The 20,386-nt window shown below is 42.7% G+C and overlaps 1 protein-coding gene across 3 annotated transcripts in view; it reads right to left on the bottom strand.

Annotated features, from left to right (window-relative positions):
- LOC127444990 (polymeric immunoglobulin receptor-like) overlaps positions 1-17,542 on the bottom strand; it is an 80,579-nt gene extending 63,037 nt beyond the window's left edge. For 2 of the 3 annotated variants that reach the window (XM_051704681.1, XM_051704684.1), the window contains exon 1: positions 17,418-17,542. In XM_051704681.1, the coding sequence (XP_051560641.1) occupies positions 17,418-17,457 (40 nt within the window). In that variant the 5' untranslated portion in view covers positions 17,458-17,542. The remainder of the gene's footprint in view (positions 1-17,417) is intronic. The other variant, XM_051704685.1, reaches the window with a different exon arrangement.
- Between the last annotated feature and the right edge of the window lie 2,844 nt (positions 17,543-20,386).

Here is a 20,386-nt window from a genome sequence, read left to right as displayed (position 1 = left end):
TAACCAATTTCCCCAATGGGAGGAGGTGACAGAGGTGACTTTAGCTCGATTAATTAGTGCATATACAGCATGCGGGCACCTGACTGTTATTGTTTGCCCTAACACTACACTAGAGCAGGCTTGAAGAGACAGGTGAACTGCTTGCACTGCTCTGAGGCATGGGCCCATGCCATGAGCAACCATGTCTAGCTTACCAGAGTAGTAGTGAACTGGACGCAAAATACTATCATGATCCTGCATAAGGCATGCGGTCATGAAGCCTAAATGTTCATGTACATATAACACAAAAGGACTCTCAGGCTGTGCAATACCTAATGCGCTTGACACAAAGCTTCTTTCATAGTGTTGAATGCCCTGAGCTGTTGCTCTTCAAGACATATACCATCAGAATCTTTAACTGGGCCTTTCAACAAATCATAGAGTGGTTGAGCAAGTAAAGCATAATCTTCAATCCATGGCCTGCAATATCCTGCTGTACCTAAGAATGAGTGGAGTGCTTTTATGTTAGTGGGTGGAAGTATTGTTTTCACAGCAGCTTCCCTATCCAGAGTTATGGACCTAACTGTCATGTGTATTTTGTTGATTCATGTCTTTTATTTTGAAAAGTTTAGTTCCTGTTTCCCTTGTCATGTGATTCCTGTTTTCCCTCCATGTTCTTGTGTCATGTTTTTATTGGTTTATTGTTTAATTAGCTTGTTATGAGTTCTGTTTGTTCATTGGTTTATGTTCTCCCATGTCTTGTATTTAAGCCCTCATGCTTGCATTGTCTAGTTGTCAAGTACTGAATGTATGTGGATGTGTTTTGTTCAAGCCAAGCCAAGCCAAGCCAAGCCATGTTATGTTTATGTCAAGTCAAGTTTAAAGTCTAGTCATAGTCAAGTTCATGTTTATGTTTTATGTTTCACGTTTGTTGTTAGGGTTACTGGTTATCACGTTTGTAAATAAACTGCACTTTGGTTCCTCATCTTCACATCATCGTCTTCGACATTGCCATTGCCAGCAGCCTTCGTTACAGAATACTTGACCGACTAATGAACCCAGAAGTTCGGCTCATACGCCTACGTCAGGGGAATTGTCCCCTGGAGGATTACGTATAGGACTTGCACTCTGGCCAGCCAGGTGGATTTTAATGTTGTTGCCCTCAAGGACATCTTTAGGGTGGGGTTAAGTGAGCCGATCTCCTCCTTGATGCCTGGTGGTCGCAGTTCCCTCAGCTTGGCTCAATATATCATTGGTTCCACGTTCACTGTGGGGGAGGCGGATGCCGAGCCAGAGGTCCACGACATGGCTGCCGCCGAGCCAGAGGTCCACGACATGGCTGCCGCCGAGCCAGAGGTCCACGACATGGCCGCCGTCGAGCCAGAGTTCCTCAACAAAGCGCCATCTTTTGCTCAATGCCACGTCACAGCAACGCCTCAGCCTGCTCCATGCCACGTCACAGCAACGCCTCAGCCTGCTCCATTCCATGTCACAGCCACGCCTGAGCAGTTGGACCTGGAGATGGTTCCCACCCTTATCACCCACCCTTAGTTCTCCTGAGCAGGCAAGGGGAACTTTCGGCCCTCCGACCCCGCCTGGACCCTCCGAGCCCTGGACTTCACCTTGGCCTATCGGTCCCTCGACATTGCCTCAGCTCAGTGTTCCCTCAGCTCCACTGCGGTCTTTCAGCCTGTCGGCTTTGCCGGGGTCCCTCGTCCCTCCGGCTCCTCCTTGGTCTGTTTGTCACCTGGCTGTGCCTCGTCCCTCCGATCTGTCAGCTCCACCAGGGACCTCCTTCCCTACGGATCCACCTTGGTCCTCAGTCCTACCGGCTCCACCTCAGTCTTTCGATTCCCCCAGCTCCGCCTTGCTCCTCCGAGCCTCCAGCTCCACCTTCGGCTACTCTCCAGGCACAAAGTTCCATGGCTCCACCCCTCGAGCCTCTCACGGCTCCGCCTTCCATGGCTCCGCCCCTCGAGCCTCTCATGGCTCCACCCCCCATGGACTCTGCCCTGGTCACACGCCCCACGCCTCAAGACACCCCCCCCCCAGCTCCCTACAGAACTTTGAAACTTTTTGTGTTTGTTCTTGTGTTGGGGCGTCGGGAGCCGCCCCTTAGTGGGGGGGATATGCCATGTGTATTGTGTTGATTCATGTCTTTCATTTTGAAAAGTTTAGTTACTGTTTCCCTTGTCATGTGATTCCTGTTTTCCCTCCATGTTTATATGTCATGTTTTCATTGATTTATTGTTTAATTAGCTTGTTATGAGTTCTGTTTGTTCATTGGTTTATATTCTCCCATGTCTTGTATTTAAGCCCTCATGTTTGCATTGTCTAGTTGTCAAGTATTGAATGTATGTGGATGTGTTTTGTTCTAGCCAAGTCAAGCCATGTTGTTTATGTCTTGTCATGGTCAAGTTCATGTTTTGTTTCACATCTGTAGTTAGGGTTACTGGTTATCACATTTGTAAATAAACTGCACTTGGGTTCTTCATCTTCACGTCTTCATCATTGCCAGCAGCCAGCATCGTTACACTAACTCCCGCCCCAATGGTTTTCCCTAGGAAAGTAACTTGTTTTTTTTTTTTTTTTTTTTTTTTTTAAAGCCTTTGTGTAGGCTGCCTTTATGTCCTTTTTTTATGTAGATAGTCCAATAGAGCTGATACTTCGGCTTTGTGTACCTCTTCATCTAATGATGCAATTAATATATCATCAACATACTGAATGACAGTAGACTGTTTGACAGGACACTCTGGGTCAGCTAGGTCATGCCTGACTGCCTGATGATATATATATATATATATATATATAGTTGGGGAATTTTGAAATCCCTGTGCTAGTCGTGTCCACTGATATTGCTCATAGTCAACTGTGAAAGCTAACCAGGGTTGACTGTCCTGTAGTGTTACAGAGAAAAAGCCATTGGACATATCAATCACAGAGAATATTTTGCAATCTAGAGGCAAGTCATTACAAATTGTTGAAGGATCTGCAACTAAAGGAGCAGTCTTGTTTATGTGTTTGTTATCTGCTCTCAACTGTGAGTCACCATGTTCCATTAGCTTTTTTTGATCGGCCATATTGGAGAGTTACATGGGCTATTGGTCTTAATTATAACTCCTTGGGCCAGCAACTTTTCTATGATAGGTTTGACTCCTTGCACAGCTTCTTTACACAATGGATATTGCTTGGTGGCAGGAGGTGGTGTTCCTGTGAGCCTAACAGGTTCTGCTGAAGTCAGGAACACACAATCATCCTTATCTCTAGCCCATATAGGATGGTCTTGCAAATGTTCATGGTCAGGGGTCAATACACTGTCCATAGAAACCTGTGCTGTAGCTATTTTGATTGTGGCAGACTCTGAAGACATGTCTAACATTAAATGCACTTGTCTTCGCAGATCCATTCCCAATATAGCACCAGTATTCAAATAAGCACACAACAGAGGTGTAGATAATATCTTGGGGCCTAGATGAACTTCAATGGGGGAAGTTTTATACAAAACTGAATCATGGCCCATAACACCAGTTAAAGACAGCTTGGTTTTCTGGTAGGAAATACTTAAACTTTTAGCCAATGTGAGTGGAATCACTGTCATTTCTGCACCTGTGTCTAACAAAAAATCAACCTCCTTTTGTTGTATGGTACCTTTCACAAAAATTCTCTTATCATTTCTGTAGATTACAGGGGAAAGGTATGCACTCACAGCCCCAACAATTAGTTTTTTGTCTGCTCTTTCTGTTCCTGTTGTGCTCTCAGCAGTGCTTGAGCAAGCTGCCCAAGGGTTTCTGTAGATAAATTAGGAGTTACTTCAGGGTTGTAAGCAAGCTGAGTAGGATAAGAGTTATGTTGTGCATTTCTCCTGATATCTAATTGCTTCTTTCTACACTCCTTCACCCAGTGCCCTGTTTTTCCACAGTAGTTACATTTTCCCTTTCTCCTAGGAAATTTGTGTTCTTGTCTCTTTTCTATGTGAGAGTTACTGATCCTGCTGCAACTTTCACCTTTGCCTTAACATCAAAGTCTCTTTCCCAAGTCGTCAACCTGCCCAAGTTGTTTCACAGAGTTTCGTTAGACCATGTCAAATCTAAGAAAGGCAGTGCATTTCTGTATTCTACTGAAAGGCCATCAAACCATGTATGGACCAGTGGTCCCTTATCATCTAAGACACTCTCAGGATTATTGGCTATTCCACTGTATGCAACAGCTGACTGACAAAATATTTCTGTATATTCACTCACAGATTCTTCCTTTTTTTTGCACACAACTAGTGACTCTGGACCAATCAACCTTTGGTCCTATGATGTTCTTTAGAACTTTCAGCACTCCCTCTCTTAAGTCATCTCTGCTGGCATGCTTGAACTCAGAAGGATCAACAGTAGTTTCAAAACTATGGAACTCAGATTCAGTTAAAATCTGTAACATAATTTGGGTGATCTCAATTAGATACATGTTGTAGAGTCGCATTTTCTTAGCTAATGTTCTCAGTATAATGCAGCTGATGCTTTTGCTTCTCTCTACTCTACCAAAACATAGTAATTTTAAATTTATGTTCCCTATCTGTCACACACTCGACATTGGTGTCGATGTAGTGACACTAGGGGTCACTCTTGGGAGCCCGAGACACCTCTGGTCTTTGAAAAAAGGCCAATGAAAATTGGCGAGTGGTATTTGCATGCCACTCTCCCGAACATACGGGTATAAAAGGAGCTGGTATGCAACCACTCATTCAGATTTTCTCTTCGGAGCCGAACGGTCATGCTCATTGAGCTGAATACTACTGTTCATTCACCTCTGCTGGATCTGACGGCGCATTTCAGCGGCTTCTCCCCCCTCTGCACCGGTGCACTGCAGAGAACGCCCCTGGGCACTTCGGCAGAAAAACTAAGAGCATTTTTCCCCTCTAAAAGAGTATATATTTCTCTAAAAGAGCGCACACACAGAACGTCTTTTTAAAGACGCGTCTTTTAAAGATGCTTTTCCGATTGTGTGTTATTCCTGGTTGTGCTCATTATCTCTCGCCTTCTAATGGTCACGATCACTGTCTTTCGTGTCTGGGCACTGCTCACGCAGAGACAGCATTCGTGGATGGTCATGTTCTCATTGCGAAAATATGTCCATGGCAACGTTGTGGTCGCGGCTCACCTTCGTAAGAAAGCGAGCCACCCCAGAGGCTCCTGGCTCGGTCCTTTTACCCACAGGTTTGAGGCCAGCGCGGCTAGCACTGGGGGTGATTTGGGGACCCCAATGGGACCGCCTCCACCGGGTATCCCCCGCGGACCTCCCAGCACGCTTGTCTGCCGCGATCGGGCTTCCAGGTGAGTCCGCCGGCTCCTCTCACAGCGAGTCCGACCTCTTATTCGGAGCCCACGAAAGTGATGAGCTCTCGAGCACAGCATCAGAGAGCGGGCTCGTCCAGTCGGAAGCCTCAGCTGGGCTCCTCCCTTCGGGGTCGATCGCCCAGTCACAGGCTGACGCAGAGATGATGACATGCTTTCCCGGGCAGCTGCGAGCGTCAGTTAGAGTGGATTCACCGCTCTTCCCTGAACCCTCGCGGCTCTGTGATTGGTTCCTGGGCTCGCGGCGCCGCTCAAAGCCACGCCCCTCCCCCGTTCCTTTCTTCCCGGAAGTGCATGATGAGCTGACAAGGTCGTGGGAGGCACTTTTTACCGCCCGGTCCCGATCTTTTCAGCTTCCCCGCCCTCACTACCCTCGATGGTGGGGCAGCCAAGGGTTATTCGGCAATCCCCCGGTGGATAAAGATGCTCGCAGTGCACCTATGCCCGCAGAGCGCCGCCACCTGGCACGGGTGCCCAAATCCCCCATCCAAGGCCTGTAGGTTTACGTCGTCTCTGACGGCCAAGGCCTACGGTGCCACTGGACAAGCCGCCTCCACCCTGCATGCCATGGCTCTCCTGCAAGACCGCCAAGGCACTAAAGGAACTGCACGAGGGTAGTTCTGCCCCGGGTTTGATGCAGGAACTGTGCTCGGCGACCGACCTCACTCTCCGAGTGACGGAGGTCACGGCGCAGTCTCTCGGGCAGACGATGGCCACACTAGTGGTCCAAGAGCGCCACCTTTGGCTCAACCTGGTCGAGATGGGTGAGGCCGACAAGACACGATTCCTTGCTGCCCCCATTTCCCAGGTGGGCCTATTCGGCGACACCATCGAGGACTTTGTGCAGCAGTTCTCGATTGGTAGAGCAGTAGATGGGTGCTAGCCGGCATATCCTGCCCCGGCACGGCTCAAGATACCGCACCCTGTCTACTCATCGCCAAGGGTGTCCCCCTGCGGTGACTGCACCGGCTCCGCCGCAGCCCGCCCTTCGGCCCAGCCCCGGCGTGGAGCCCACCGCAGGAAGCAGAAGCCACCCGTCTCGCAGCCGCCCAGAACCCGTGAAAGGCTTCAAAGCACCCTTGAGACAGGCGACCCAGGGACAATGAAACCCGCTGTTCTGGAGCTGGTAAGCAGATCTTCATCTTTTTGTTACCTTTTGCATTTAATTGCGCTGTATGCCCAAGTGGCTGCAGTACTCAAGAGCTCAGCAAGAGTGGTTTCCTTGTTCCCTGGGTCACGTATCTGGTGTGTACGGCTGGCATCACGACCACCGTCCACCACTCCATTTGGCAGGTTGGCGCTCCAGCGGCGGTCTCCCGCCCCTGAGCGCCCAGCTGTGGCACAAATCCGCCCCCGATGTGACAGTCTCCACGGGTCACAAGGACAGGCCTCTTCCTCCCCCATCCCAGGCTGTTCCGGGGGTGGTCACAAAGAGCCAGGTAAGTGCTTCGATGTCCTTAGAATCAGCAGGGCCACGACGTGGTGTGGCACCTCAAGCTCCGCCCCGCCGCAAGGCCCCACCTGCCGGTACATCCGATGATGTTGTCCCTTTGGTCCCCCTTGCGCGGAACTTGGACGCATGGCTTGAGCCTTCCAATCTGTCACGAGGGCTGGTCCTTCGCCAGGCATCCGTCCAGGTTCAGCGGTGTCCACTTCACCTTGGTGAAAGACGAAAATGCTGCTACCTTGCGCGGAGATCGCTACCCTCCTATGGCAGGACGCGATAGAACCTGTCCCTCCAGCCGAGATGAAGAAAGGGTTTTACAGCCCCTACTTCATCGTACCGAAAAAAGGCGGTGGGTTGCGGCCAATCTTGGACCTATGAGTACTGAACCGGGCTTTACACAGACTCCCGTTCAAGATGCTGACGCAAAGACGCATTCAAGCGAGCGTCCGGCATCAAGATTGGTTCGCGGCGGTAGACCTGAAGGATGCATACTTTCACGTCTCGATACTTCCTCGACACAGGTTCGACACACCCTTCCTGCGGTTCGTGTTCGAGGGTCAGGCGTATCAGTACAAAGTCCTCCCTTTCGGCCTGTCCCTGGAGACTCCACCTTCAGGTGGTCCAGCTGATTTGGAGTCGATTCGACAGGCACAGGTGCACCTGTTCGCCTCCCAAGAATCCTCCCCACTGCCCGCCTCGGCATAGACACGCTGGCACACAGCTGGCCCCCTGGCATTCGCAAATATGCGTTTTCCCCAGTGAGCCTGCTTGCACAGACCCTGTGCAAGGTCAGGGAGGACGAGGAGCAGGTCGTCCTGGTAGCACCCTACTGGCCCACCCAGACATGGTGCTCGGACCTCACGCTCCTCGTGACAGCTCCCCCCTGGCAAATTCCCCTGAGGAAGGACCTCCTTTCTCAGGGAAGGGGCACCATCCGGCACCCGTGCCCAGACCTCTGGAATCTCCATGTCTGGCCCCTGTATGGGACACGGAAGACCTAAGCTGTCTCCCACCTGCGATGGTAGACACGATCACTCAGGCTAGGGCTCCCTCTATGTGGCGCCTGTATGCCTTTAAGTGGCGTCTGTTCGCTAAGTGGTGTTCTTCCCGTCGGGAAGACCCCCAGAGATGCACAGTCAGATCAGTGCTTTCCTTCCTGCAAGAGAGGTTGGAAGGGAGGCTGTCCCCTTCCACCTTGAAGGTGTACGTTGCTGCCATAGCAGCACACCACGACGCAGTCGACGGTAAGTCCTTAGGGAAGCACGACCTGATCATCAGGTTCCTAAGAGGCGCCAGGAGGCTGAATCCCTCCAGGCCGCGTCTCGTTCCCTCATTGGACCTCTGTAGTTCTTCAGGGTCTACAGAGAGCCCCCTCTGAACCTTTGCAGTCAGCCGAGCTTAAGGCACTCTCCTTGAAGACTGCCCTCCTGACTGCGCTCACTTCCATCAAGAGGGTAGGTGACCTACAAGTGTTCTCTGTCAGCGAAACGTGCCTGGAGTTCGGTCCAGGTTACTCTCACGTGATCCTGAGACCCTGACCGGGCTATGTGCCCAAGGTTCCCACCACCCCTTTAGGGACTAGGTGGTGAACCTGCAAGTGCTGCCCCAGGAGGAGGCAGACCCAGCCCTCTCATCGCTGTGTCCGGTGCGTGCTTTACGCATCTATTTGGATCGCACGCAGAGCTTTAGAATCTCTGTGCAGCTCTTTGTCTGCTTTTGGAAAGGAAGCACTGTCTCCAAGCAGAGGATCGCCCACTGGCTCGTTGACGCCATAACTATGGCATATCTCGCCCAAACCATGCCGCCCCCGGTAGGGCTACGAGCCCATTCTACCCGTGGTGTAGCGGCTTCTTGGGCCTTGGCCAGGGGTGCCTCTCTAACAGACATTTGCAGAGCAGCGGGCTGGGCAACACCCAACACCTTTGCAAGGTTCTACAACCTCTGGATGGAACCGGTTTCATCCCAGGTAGTGGCACGCAACAAGCGGATAAGCCTGGGATAGCCGGCCGGGTGTATCGCTTGCACATATCGCCTTCCACCTCCTTTTGAGCTGAAGACGTGCACTGTTAATTCCCAGTAGTGTTCACAAAATTTGTTCCCTGGTTGACTTCCTCCGAGCCCTGTGGCAGTCGAGTTTTCGGAGAGACTTGCTGCCGGCCCAGTACATGTGCTAACTAAGAGCCCGGTTCTGGGGTAGATGCTCTGCATGTGGCGGTTCCCTGTAAGGCTAACCCCATGCGATCTATATCTTCCGCTAATTCGTTTCCCTGCTGGCAAACTGCATCTTCCTTGGGCAGAGACCCTCTGCCCCAGTCTCCATGTTGTAGTAACTCCTCCCTCTTTGGGCAGGATCTACCTTGAAGGCTCTCCACATGGTTGGAAAGACCATGTGATGTATTCTTCCACTTAAATATCCCCCCTCTCTTGGGGTGAGGTGTGGTCTCCGCGGTGTCCTCCCCTTGGGAGGGACACCCCCCGACTAGACCTGGTGGCCCAGTCGGATAATCCCCATTCTTTTTTAGGGAGTGGAAAAAGAGAAGAGGAAAAGAGGCCACGACTGGGTTAAGCCTGTCTCTATCTTTGGGTAGTCGACTTGTCCCCAAAAAGGGCCGTTCGACACTCATAACTGTGTTGGGGGAGGTTATGTGTCGACCTGGTGTGCTGGCTATGAGGCACACAGCAAGTCTGCCCACCACACACCGCCAGTTCACGTAACACAGTTCAGCCTTGTGGCGTTTTGTATAGGGACCCCTAGTGTCGCTACATCGACACCAACGTCGAGTGAGTGACAGATAGGGAACGTCATGGTTACTGGTGTAACCTCCGTTCCCTGATGGAGGGAACGAGATGTTGGTCCCTCCTGCCAAAACGCTGAACTACCCGCTGAAATGGCCGGACCTTATATCGGCTCCTCAGCGTAAAACCTGAATGAGTGGTTGCATACCAGCTCCTTTTATACCCGTATGTTCGGGGTAGTGGCATGCAAATACCACTCGCCAATTTTCATTGGCCTTTTATCAAAGACCAGAGGTGTCTCGGGCTCCCAAGAGTGACCCCTAGTGTCACTACATCGACACCAACGTCTCGTTCCCTCCATCAGGGAACGGAGGTTACACCAGTAACCATGACGTTTCCACAACATCTATACCAGGCGGTGTGTGAAAAAAGCTTGGAGGATCATCAGAGACTCCAGCCACCCGAGCCATGGGCTTCCATCACTGCTACCATCAGGCAGGCGGTATCGCAGCATCAGGACCTGCATCAGCCGAATTCATGACAGCTTCTTCCCCCAAGCAATCAGACTTTTGAACTCTTGATCTCTCACGATCAATATACATCAGCACTGCACTTTATTATTCTTATTATCTCACACTGGACTGTCATAAATTATATTCTCTCTTAACAACACCCTGGCAACTGACTATCAACCTACAGCCTGAATGTCAATACAGTACAATACAACCTACTGTATATTTTATATATATTATTTTGATTGTATACTGTGTATTCTATATTGTGTGTATTGTATACTGTACATTGTATATTATTATTTGTATATTGTGTTGTGTGTAATTATGTGTATATTAGATATGTAAATTGTGTAAATCTGGTGCTTATTGTAAATTGTATATGTCTCATCACTGTCATGACTGCTATGTTGCTCGGAACTGCACCCAAGAATTTCACACACTATTGCACTTGTGTATATGGTTGAGTGTCAATAAAGTGATTTGATTTTGATTTGAAGTCGTGGTAAGGGCAACGACTGAGTCTGAAATTGTGTGAGAGAGATGAATTCTAATGAATTGTAATGGGATGAAATGTAAAGAGGGATGTTGGTAACAGTAGCCAAAGAACAGGCCATTATGTGTTAATGAGAGTCATTTACAGTATGAAAAAAAAAAACAACATGATTTCAATTTAAGTACTTCTGCTGTGCCACGTGCCACATTAGAGGATTCTGTAATTACTCCAAATTACCAGCAGGGGGAGTAAAATTACCATGGATTATCTGAACTCATGTTAACAGTTTAAACACACATTTCATACTGGTGCGGTGGACAACCATAGGTGAAAGAGTTAATATAGGTAAAGTTGTTAATGTAAAAAGTACAAACAAATAAAGCAACCACATATATATAAAGCGGTTAACTAAAAAATTGAAACCAAACACACGTGTATAAATCTTTAATCTGTTGAAATCAGTAACTGTTTAAATCATGAATAAATTCATCAAATTTCCTCTCGTGTTGACCAGTGAACTGTCCTATTCAACAGTAGACAGTTTTGGACTTTTCAAGATAAAAACAATAGCAAACTATTTTGATTTCTTAATGAATAAAATATGGCAGTTATAAAAATATGTCAGAATAAAATGTGTAAATATAAAACTTAAGAACAGTTTAAAAATGAAAAGCATTATCTGAAAAAGCATAATCTAACAATAAAGCATACTTGAACTGAAACATAAAACAACATCAGCACAAGTCTCATGTCACAAGTTCACGTATAAAGCATTTCTGAGAAGTTTTTAAAAATGCTAAAATGATTAAGTTATTAAAAATGGACTTCCTTGCAAGCTATCTGTAACTAATTTCTCTTGCATGTCCAAATCTAAAGCAGAACAAAAGTGCAAGTCAAAGTTGAGCATCATCATTTTCAAAGAGGAGAGAAGAGCTCACAAGACAACACAGTCACACATTCATTTTAACAGCTCTGAACACAAAAGTGATTTTCCTCATTTATAACATTCTAACAGTTTAAGAGCTGCTATTAATGAGTCTTTATAAAATATATGTGGGGGAAAGATGCTGCATCTCATCTACATTTGGAAATGAAAATTTGCATAGTGCAGTGAGTGTCACTTAAGTGTTGCATTTCCTGGTTTTTTCACACCTTCAGATAAAGTGAGAAGACAAACTCTTTACACATACTGATGAATGTCTGAAAGTCGCTGTTTCAAACATGTAAAAGGAAGCAACATGAACATACACCTTAAAGTCTCTCATGATTCAGCACACTGTTGATATTTTAATATTAGATTATGGGTCATTTTTACAAAATATCTGTGAGCCAAATCAAATGTTAAAATATCACAATGCATTTTAAAATACCCTTGGAATTGTTTGATTATCTGTAATATCTGTTATTATGGAATTAGTTCAGTCTTGTGCAGTATCTGATAGTGGCATAATCAGTGTGAATCTCCTCTTTACTGAATGTGACTGTATCATCAGTGAGAGAATCTTCATGTTTGTGGAAACTGACAGCAGCATACAGGAGCCCATCAGAGGAGTTTGAGGGAAACTGTACAGTAGAGTAAAGAGGAGCTGATGAAGGATCTGAGAGAGAATCACGTCTGCTGTCTGCACAGGATGACTGAAATAAATACAGTATGGCAAACATATAGAAAAATATATATTTCAAACAAAGAGAACATACAAGCATTTACTATAAGTGCATGCATTGTACCATATGAATTCTGTTAACTCCCTTTCACAAAACACACACTGTAACTCACCGTTCTATTTGTATCTCTCTTTCTCTTGTCTGATGTTGAGGTGATTTCTGATGAACAAAAAACAAAATCAAGACATCAGTAAGAGAAGACACAAATAAATGCAACTGTGTGTGTGTGTGTGTGTGTGTGTGTGTGTGTGTGTGTGTCACCTTGTCTCTTGTTGTGTCTTAATTTACAAAGAATCAGAGTGAATCCTCCAATCAGCAGCAGAATCACACACACACAAATGATGATGATCATGGAGAAATCTGAAAATAATATTGATAATTACAGAAAAACACAGAGATACTTTAATAAAATAGAAGTTAAACAAATATTAAAATATATAACATTCATGTCCAAGTTACAGTCAGCTTTAAAGTGTACAATACAAGCTAAAAGTAATGTCTAATTCATTTCTGTTTCTAATGAAGTTTGTGGGCTTGTTGATTTCAGTTTTATAACGGCAAGAGAAATCTTTTACTTTTCAGCTTTTTCTCTTCATAACACACTAAACGTTCATTTAAATTATTATTATTATATTCTTTAAATATACATTTATCTAGAAGAATTGAGAGCGTACATTTTAAAATATCTCACTGTATTTTTAAAATACTAGTGATACTGTTTGATCATCTGTGATCTCTCTTAAGATAATTAGTACGTTGACTGACAGTAGCATAGTCGACAAAACTGCTTAACTGAACATTACTGAATCATCACGAGAGAATATTCATGCTTTTTGAATAGTTTTTTTTTAAGCTGAATTACTCTGCAGTAAAAATGACTTCAATCAAAGCCTCTCTTCTGCAGAACTGCACACAACCTGTGATCTACTTCTTTTATAGGTCTCTCTGTTTCTTTAGCCATGTGGTCACACAGTGGGTTTCCTGAATAAGTCTGTTAAATGTTCACAGTCAAACTAAGACTAAAGACCTGGAACGTTCTACAGTTTTCTGTGGTTTTCAGCTGGTGTGAAAACAGTCTGTTCATCACGCACACAATTCACAACCAGAAATGATGAGAAACTTTTATACAAAAACATAAACTAATTAAATAAATAAATAAAATAGATATTTTAATATGACACCAGATAGATTCACTCCACTAGCTATAGCCCTGTTTACACTGACTGAATGTTTGAGAATTCAAATTACAACTTTAAAAATGTCCAAAACTTGTATTTGTACTGATTTTCTTCATCATCTTATTATCATTTTTGTATCATTTTATCATTGTATTACCAATATTCAGGTGCACACACACACACCTGCATCTGACCCTACATGGCACTATAAGCAGTTTTAAGTTTAAAGGTATATTCTGGGTTCAATACAAGTTAAGCTCAATCGACAGCATGTCAATCTTGGTATAATGTTTTTAATTAAAAAAAGAAGATGCAAAAATCAAGGTTACAATGAGGCACTTTCAATGGAAGTCTATGGGGTCAATTTTTGGAGAGTTTAAAGGCAGAAATGTGAAGCTTAAAATGTTATAAAAGCACTTACTAAAACTCATGCAGTTGTTTAAATCGTCATTTTTACAGTCGGTTTAAGGTTTTATGGTTTCTTGACATTACATTGTCATGGCAACGAAGTTGTAAAATTGATTATAACTGTACACAGAAAAGTTTAGTAAGTGATTTTATCACAGTAAAATATTGTTTATGTCTTGTGTCTATACTTTTGAAACAGTGAGTATTTTAATGTTTACAGATTGACCCCATTGACTTCCATTGTAAGTGTCTCACTGGAACACATATTTTTTTGCTTGTTTAAAGAAAAGGAGGGACGACTCAAAATAATTGTTTGTGGTAATCAATATTATGCCACAAATCCTGTAGATTGAGCTTAACTTGTATTGAACCCGGAATATTCCTTTAAGTTACGATAATATCTTCACCACCAGCGGTGTAAAGTAACTAAGTACAAATACTTTATTACTGTACAGATGTAGCTAGTCGTTTTTTAAAATATGAACTTTAATTGAGTTTTCAATTTGTTGCAGCTTTCAATAATACTTTGCAACATATTTTTTTTTACTTATTTTTACTCTGATACATTTTGCACAAGACCCTCATGTAAAACATTTTTAAACTTTCAGACAAGGCTTTGTCAAACCAACATCAATCTAGTTGTGACTGTTCTCTATAAATAATGACTGTACATGATTTGATTGTTAATACGTGCTGATATATGAATATTTCACGAGTTCGCCTGCCCATGTAATCTTTGAACGATGAAGGTAACGGCTTGTGGCTTTCTGTCCGTAAAGGAGGGGCTCGAGGATGAGGCCCCCTTTTTGGGACTAGTGAATAGATTAGGAAAGCTATAAAGCAGGAACTCTTAAAACAGGGGATGGAGATGGGGAGATGCCGAAAGGACCGTCACAAGAGAGAGGTAAACAGCAGCTTATTTATTCTACAGTTTAAAAGTTGATGAGATGGAAAGGTTCCTCCCGAACCTTCATTTATAAACTTGTGCCAAGGATGATGCAAATAAATTAACTCTCTTACCCCTGCTGATGTTTATATGTACTTTAGTGATGGCATCAGATCCACACCAGTATATCCCAGAATCCTCTTGTCTCAGATCAGTGATGTTTACAGTAAAGACTCCAGTAGATGCTTCATCACTTAAAGAGAATCCATCATGTCTGATTCTCTCCAATGAAACTCCATCCTTTACACACATTGAGGCTTGATGTCCTTTACAGAAGAATTTCTGATGTTCATCATGATGTTTGCACTTGATTGAGATGTTGTCTCCTTCAGACTGATTCAAGATCAGCTCTGAAAAGAACAACAATTTCACTCCACACAGTTCAGGCACATGTAATATTCATATTGAGTTGTTCATGTCCCTCACCTTGTTTCCTGATAATGATCAGATGAGTGCAAAGATAATTCACGTCTCTTTCTAATGTCATTGCACAGCAGTATTTCCCAGCATCCTCTGCTGTCAGTCCAGTGATGGTCACAGTAAAGACACTTGCTGTGATGTCATCATTCAGAGTCAATCTGTCAGTCTTGGTCTCATTCTGGTCTGTCACAGTCTCAATGAGAGGATTTCTATCTCTAGTGGAGCACTTCCCCTTACAGAGATACTTTGACTTTGATTTATAGATCGGATCATAAGGACAGATGATCTCAACAGATTCTCCTTCATGACCAAATACTGGAGGCACTTCAAAGAAAGATAGAGAAACATTTTATGCTTATACTGTACAAATTAAAGTAATTGTCTGTTTTACTCACTGATGAGGTTGAGATGAACTTCAGTGGTCAGAGAGATGAAAGTCAGATGTTCTTCACTGGTTTCTGTTCCACACCAGTAAACTCCAGCATCTCTCACTGTCAGATTACTGATTCTCACAGTAAAAACTCTTGCTTCATTTCTCTCAGATAAAGAATTCATTTGTGTCTCTTCAGATGTGTTGACAGTTTGACAGATGTGATCATCATCCTCTTTACAAAAGTGTGTTGAACTGACTTCATGTTCCTCTGGGATCTGACAGAAAATCTTCACTTCCTCACCAAGATAAACAGATTTACTCACCCTTTGTACTAATAATGCATCTATAAATAAAAACAAAGTGTATACAAATCTGAAGAAAATATTTCATACATGCTAGATAAATAAATAAGTACCGTAAAATGTGTTAGATAATTGTAAAAATGATCTACATATAATTTCCACACCCTCTTTGACGTCCAGTGTGACTTGAGTAACTCTGTCAGTATATTGAGATACATTGACTCCACACCTGTATGTTCCAGCATCTCCAGCATTCAGATCTCTAAAGAACACCATCAAGACTCCTCCTCTGGTGTCATCATATAAAGAAACATCTCCATTTTCCATCCATTTATTCTCAACTCCTGGATACTTCCTCTCAGAACATCCATCTGATTCTTTACAGATATATTTTGGGTTGGTTTTGTACTGAGGGTGTTCACACTTGATAATGATCTGACCTCCTGAGTAACCGGTCACTCTATATGAACCCACTTTATCTGACAATCACAAATATCACATTATACAAATCACATCTGAATAAATCAAACTCTGTTTACACTTTAAAATATACTGATATTACTAGCATTTAAAAAAAGAAATGAAAAAGTGAGAACAAAGTCAAATGATTCGATTGAGAGTTTATTTTACTTACTAATAATATGCACATATACAGTAGTAAGGAGTACGTGTTTCTGTTGTTGTTGTACTCACTCATAATGTGTAGATGAACAGTTGTAGTAATGGAGTAACTGTACGAGTGTCTGTTGATCTGAACTCCACATAAATAAACTCCTCCATCATCTGGTGTCACAGCAGTAATTCTGACACTGAAGAGATTTTTATATCTTTCATCAGAAATACTGAATCTTCCTTTCATATTCCATGTGCTGTAGATCTCCTCAATGGATGTTTTTCCTTCTTTGAATATTGCCTTCCAGTTATTCTTGTGATTCTGTGAATATTCACAGCTGAACTCAGCAGTTTCTCCACTATTCACAGTCACTGTTTTTGACCTCCCACAACAAGAATCTGTCATTCACATATAATAACACAGATGTTACATATTGATTGCCTTAATAAATACTATTAATAAATATAATATAATATAATATAATATAATATAATATAATATAATATAATATAATCAGTTCTATTGTTTTTTTTTTTTCATTACACAATGACTTAAATCCCAAATGACTGACCTCCAATCACATTTAAAGTCATATAAATGAACCACTGCCTATTAAACCCGATCTGGTATCTTCCAGCATCTGTTGTTTTCAGTTCTCTGATGAAGATCATGAGGTTTCCATATTTGTTATGAAACAGAGTGAATCTTCCTTCAGTAATCCATTGATCATGTTTCTTATCTTGTATAATTGTTCTGTATGGATCATGTTTAGCCATGTATTTAAAACAGTTATCGCACCAAAGCTTCCAGGAATTAACAAGAACACTTCCTCCAGAATATCCAGTCACATCAAAGCATCTCACTGAACCTGATCAGATTAATACTGTTATCAGAAACATCATTAAATAATTATTTGTCTATACGTCATTACTGTATATGGATTTAGAGAGTTTAAGTAGAGTACATCATGATTTGTGCAGTATTGAAAGAGAAGTGTATTGACCTGAGATGAGGTAGAATGTGAAGACGATGAAGATCTTCATTGTGAGTTGAGTTCAGCTTCACAGCAGCTCTGATTCTCCTCACAGGATGTTTGTCTTCTTTATGCTGAATGTTCTCTGTGTGTATCTGTCTGTCTCTACATCTGTCTGCTTTAGTTACTTCCTCTTTATTCAGCTCTTTATAAGTAATGATCAGATTTCCTCCCACCATCACCATTCACTCAATATTCATCACAGAGAAACAGCGACCTCTAGCTGACATTGGAGGTTCTGCTGCTATAAACTCATTCTGAGGTGTTCCTGTCATTTGGGTTTGCAAACTGTCCTTTATTATTTGGGATGTCCTGTATTTAAGCAGGGAAACACTTCTACTGAGACATAATTATTGTAGTTACTAAACATTTGCCAGGTTATGTCTAGTGCCGTGCCTTCACTAAATTATTTTTGGTCGGATTTTGATCTGATTTAGCTAACATATTTCCGAGGTTTGCGACAAAACCCCTGGATCACAGCCTAATATCTGCTCGCTTTGGTCTGTGATGCTCATCAAGTATGAGCAGTTCAACAACGTGATCTGAGCTATTCTTGAGATGTCAAAGATGCCACATAATCATGTATTGTGAAATGCAGCATCAGTGGCAAATTTCTCCAACCTGTCACATTTTATCATGCATCTTTATGTACAAGAATGGAAAGCAACAATTCAATCATGACTATGTTTTATTGTAATAAACTAACAAGAAAGAATTTTAACAAATAAATATATGGTCTGAGCACTATACTATGTCCACGTCTTCCCAATCATTATTTCTGCCATATTTTCTTTTTTCATATCCGCTTTTGTTTTTCAGACAAAATTAGTACAAAGACAACTTTTGGACTCCGAGCTGATCGTAACCATCTATTCCTGGAAAGTTTCTTGCATACCGTGAGAGCACATATGATTGAACAGAAAGCCAGGCTTCATTTGCCATCAGTCACTCGATTATCTAAAACTAATACATGCCTCGATATGGGCCTTCATTGGAAATTGTGCTGCTTGTTCGATACATGCTTTGGAGCATCTGTGTTTTTATTACTACATACTATTTTCCCTGTTCTTTCTGCCCCTCCAGACCTATCAAAGCCCAAAGCATCAGCTAGCTCTGCATGTTTAGCTCCTCCAGTGATCACTGAAAAACCTCTCAGAACAGATAAAAGGTGTCTTCGACCTCATGCATCGCTGCATAGACCTTGTCCACAAGGGGCTCAGGAGGACATTCTAGATACATGACATTCTAGAGCCTCTATATCACCAACATGATTAAAACTCAGCTGAAAAACCTGTTGTATGCTGTGTACTAGATGTTTACTGCCTCCTGGTGAAAGTTTCCATGCTCTTCTGGATGTATAAGACCTAGTAATATATTTTCCAAAATGGCTACCTTCACACTGTGATGCACTCGTCTATTTAATGTGAAATCTTTGCTGATTTTGATCAAGTAAAATATTACTGGTATTTCAAAATCTGTATTTATTGAATTGAAGCAACATGTGCTCACTTAAAATGTCATTATTTTATAGACAAATCATGTTGAAAATGTATCAAATATGATACAACAGGTTTTTCAGGAATATCTCTCAATCATCATTCCATTCATGTCCACCATAATAAAAATCTTTTAAAATACTGACATATAATTTTTAAAGAAATATTTGAAGTGTGATTTATTTTACATATGCAGCTTGCTCTGTCATTCTATAGATCTTGTGGTTTTTGTAAATATCTCACAGTTTGTTATTATAATGTGATCTTACTATTAAAAAAAATAAAAAAAATAATGTAATTTTTTTTTTCAAATATCAGTATAGTATTTGGTGTATTTTTTTTTTAATCATATTGCAATTTAGGTGCTGAACTGCAATGTCATACATTTCTATAGAGCAAGGAGAGGAAGTTGTCATGGCCAATCTCTGAAAAGCCCATGATGTCCTCTTAAGATACACAGACTATATACAATGCATTGCTATTACTGCCTGTTTGCCCTACATCACAAAAATGCTCTAAATGAAAATGGCGCTGGGGCCATTGCTAGCCATAATCCGCCCCTGATCAATCATTTAAAGGTGCAGTATGTAAGATTCAGAAACCCTTGTTATTAATGACACCTGTGGCCGTTAAGTGAATTGCAGCCTGTTGCTCGTGATCGCGCGCACACACTCCATAGGGACGCGAGCATCGACCAAAACAAAGAGACTGAACGTGATTCACCGGCATCATGCTGACAGATGAGGTAGCATAATTAAAATGCCACAGTTATGATTGTTTTACTGCAAACTTTGAGACTGTATATTATATTTGACTCTCCAGTGCTGGAACAGGGCTAAAACAAAGTGTGGATATAGGTCTGACTATGCGAGACAGTAGTTTGAAGTAATCACTTTTCTTTGCATGATACATTGACTGCAATTATACCATAGCCTATGTCGGCGTTAGCTAGCTAGCCAGCTTTATCAATTGCTGTTAGCTAAATTTGGTGGATGATGACAGTAGCTGTTTATAAAATAGACTGTACATTATAAATATGTTGATACAATTCAGTACTGAAATGATTTCATCACAACTGTCATTTTGACATATCGATGCGCTATTGTTTTATAATAATAGAATGTATATATTTTCTGTATAATCAAGTTACGTTACACTAATGAATGGAGTCTTTTTGCATTATCTTGAACACTGTCTAGCATTCATTTCATGTGTTATTGTAGTTTACCTTGCAGAATAATTACAGATTAACATTGACATTAACTTGACTTTTAGTATAAAGAGAAGATCGTTTAAATTACATGAAAGTTACGAAGCAAGGTAGCTTGCAATTTGTCAGCGTTAGCAGGCAAGATCAAGTTAGCTAAAATGACATAGATCAATCCTTATGGCACTATATTTCACATGCTTTGCAGTTATGTAAGCTTACCTGTCCAATAAGAA

This window comes from Myxocyprinus asiaticus, chromosome 8, assembly GCF_019703515.2.
Source record: "Myxocyprinus asiaticus isolate MX2 ecotype Aquarium Trade chromosome 8, UBuf_Myxa_2, whole genome shotgun sequence".
In the NCBI taxonomy this organism is placed as follows: Eukaryota; Metazoa; Chordata; class Actinopteri; order Cypriniformes; family Catostomidae; genus Myxocyprinus; species Myxocyprinus asiaticus.
The sequence above is the reverse complement of the archived record's forward strand: the minus strand, read 5'-3'. Positions and strand labels throughout refer to the sequence as shown.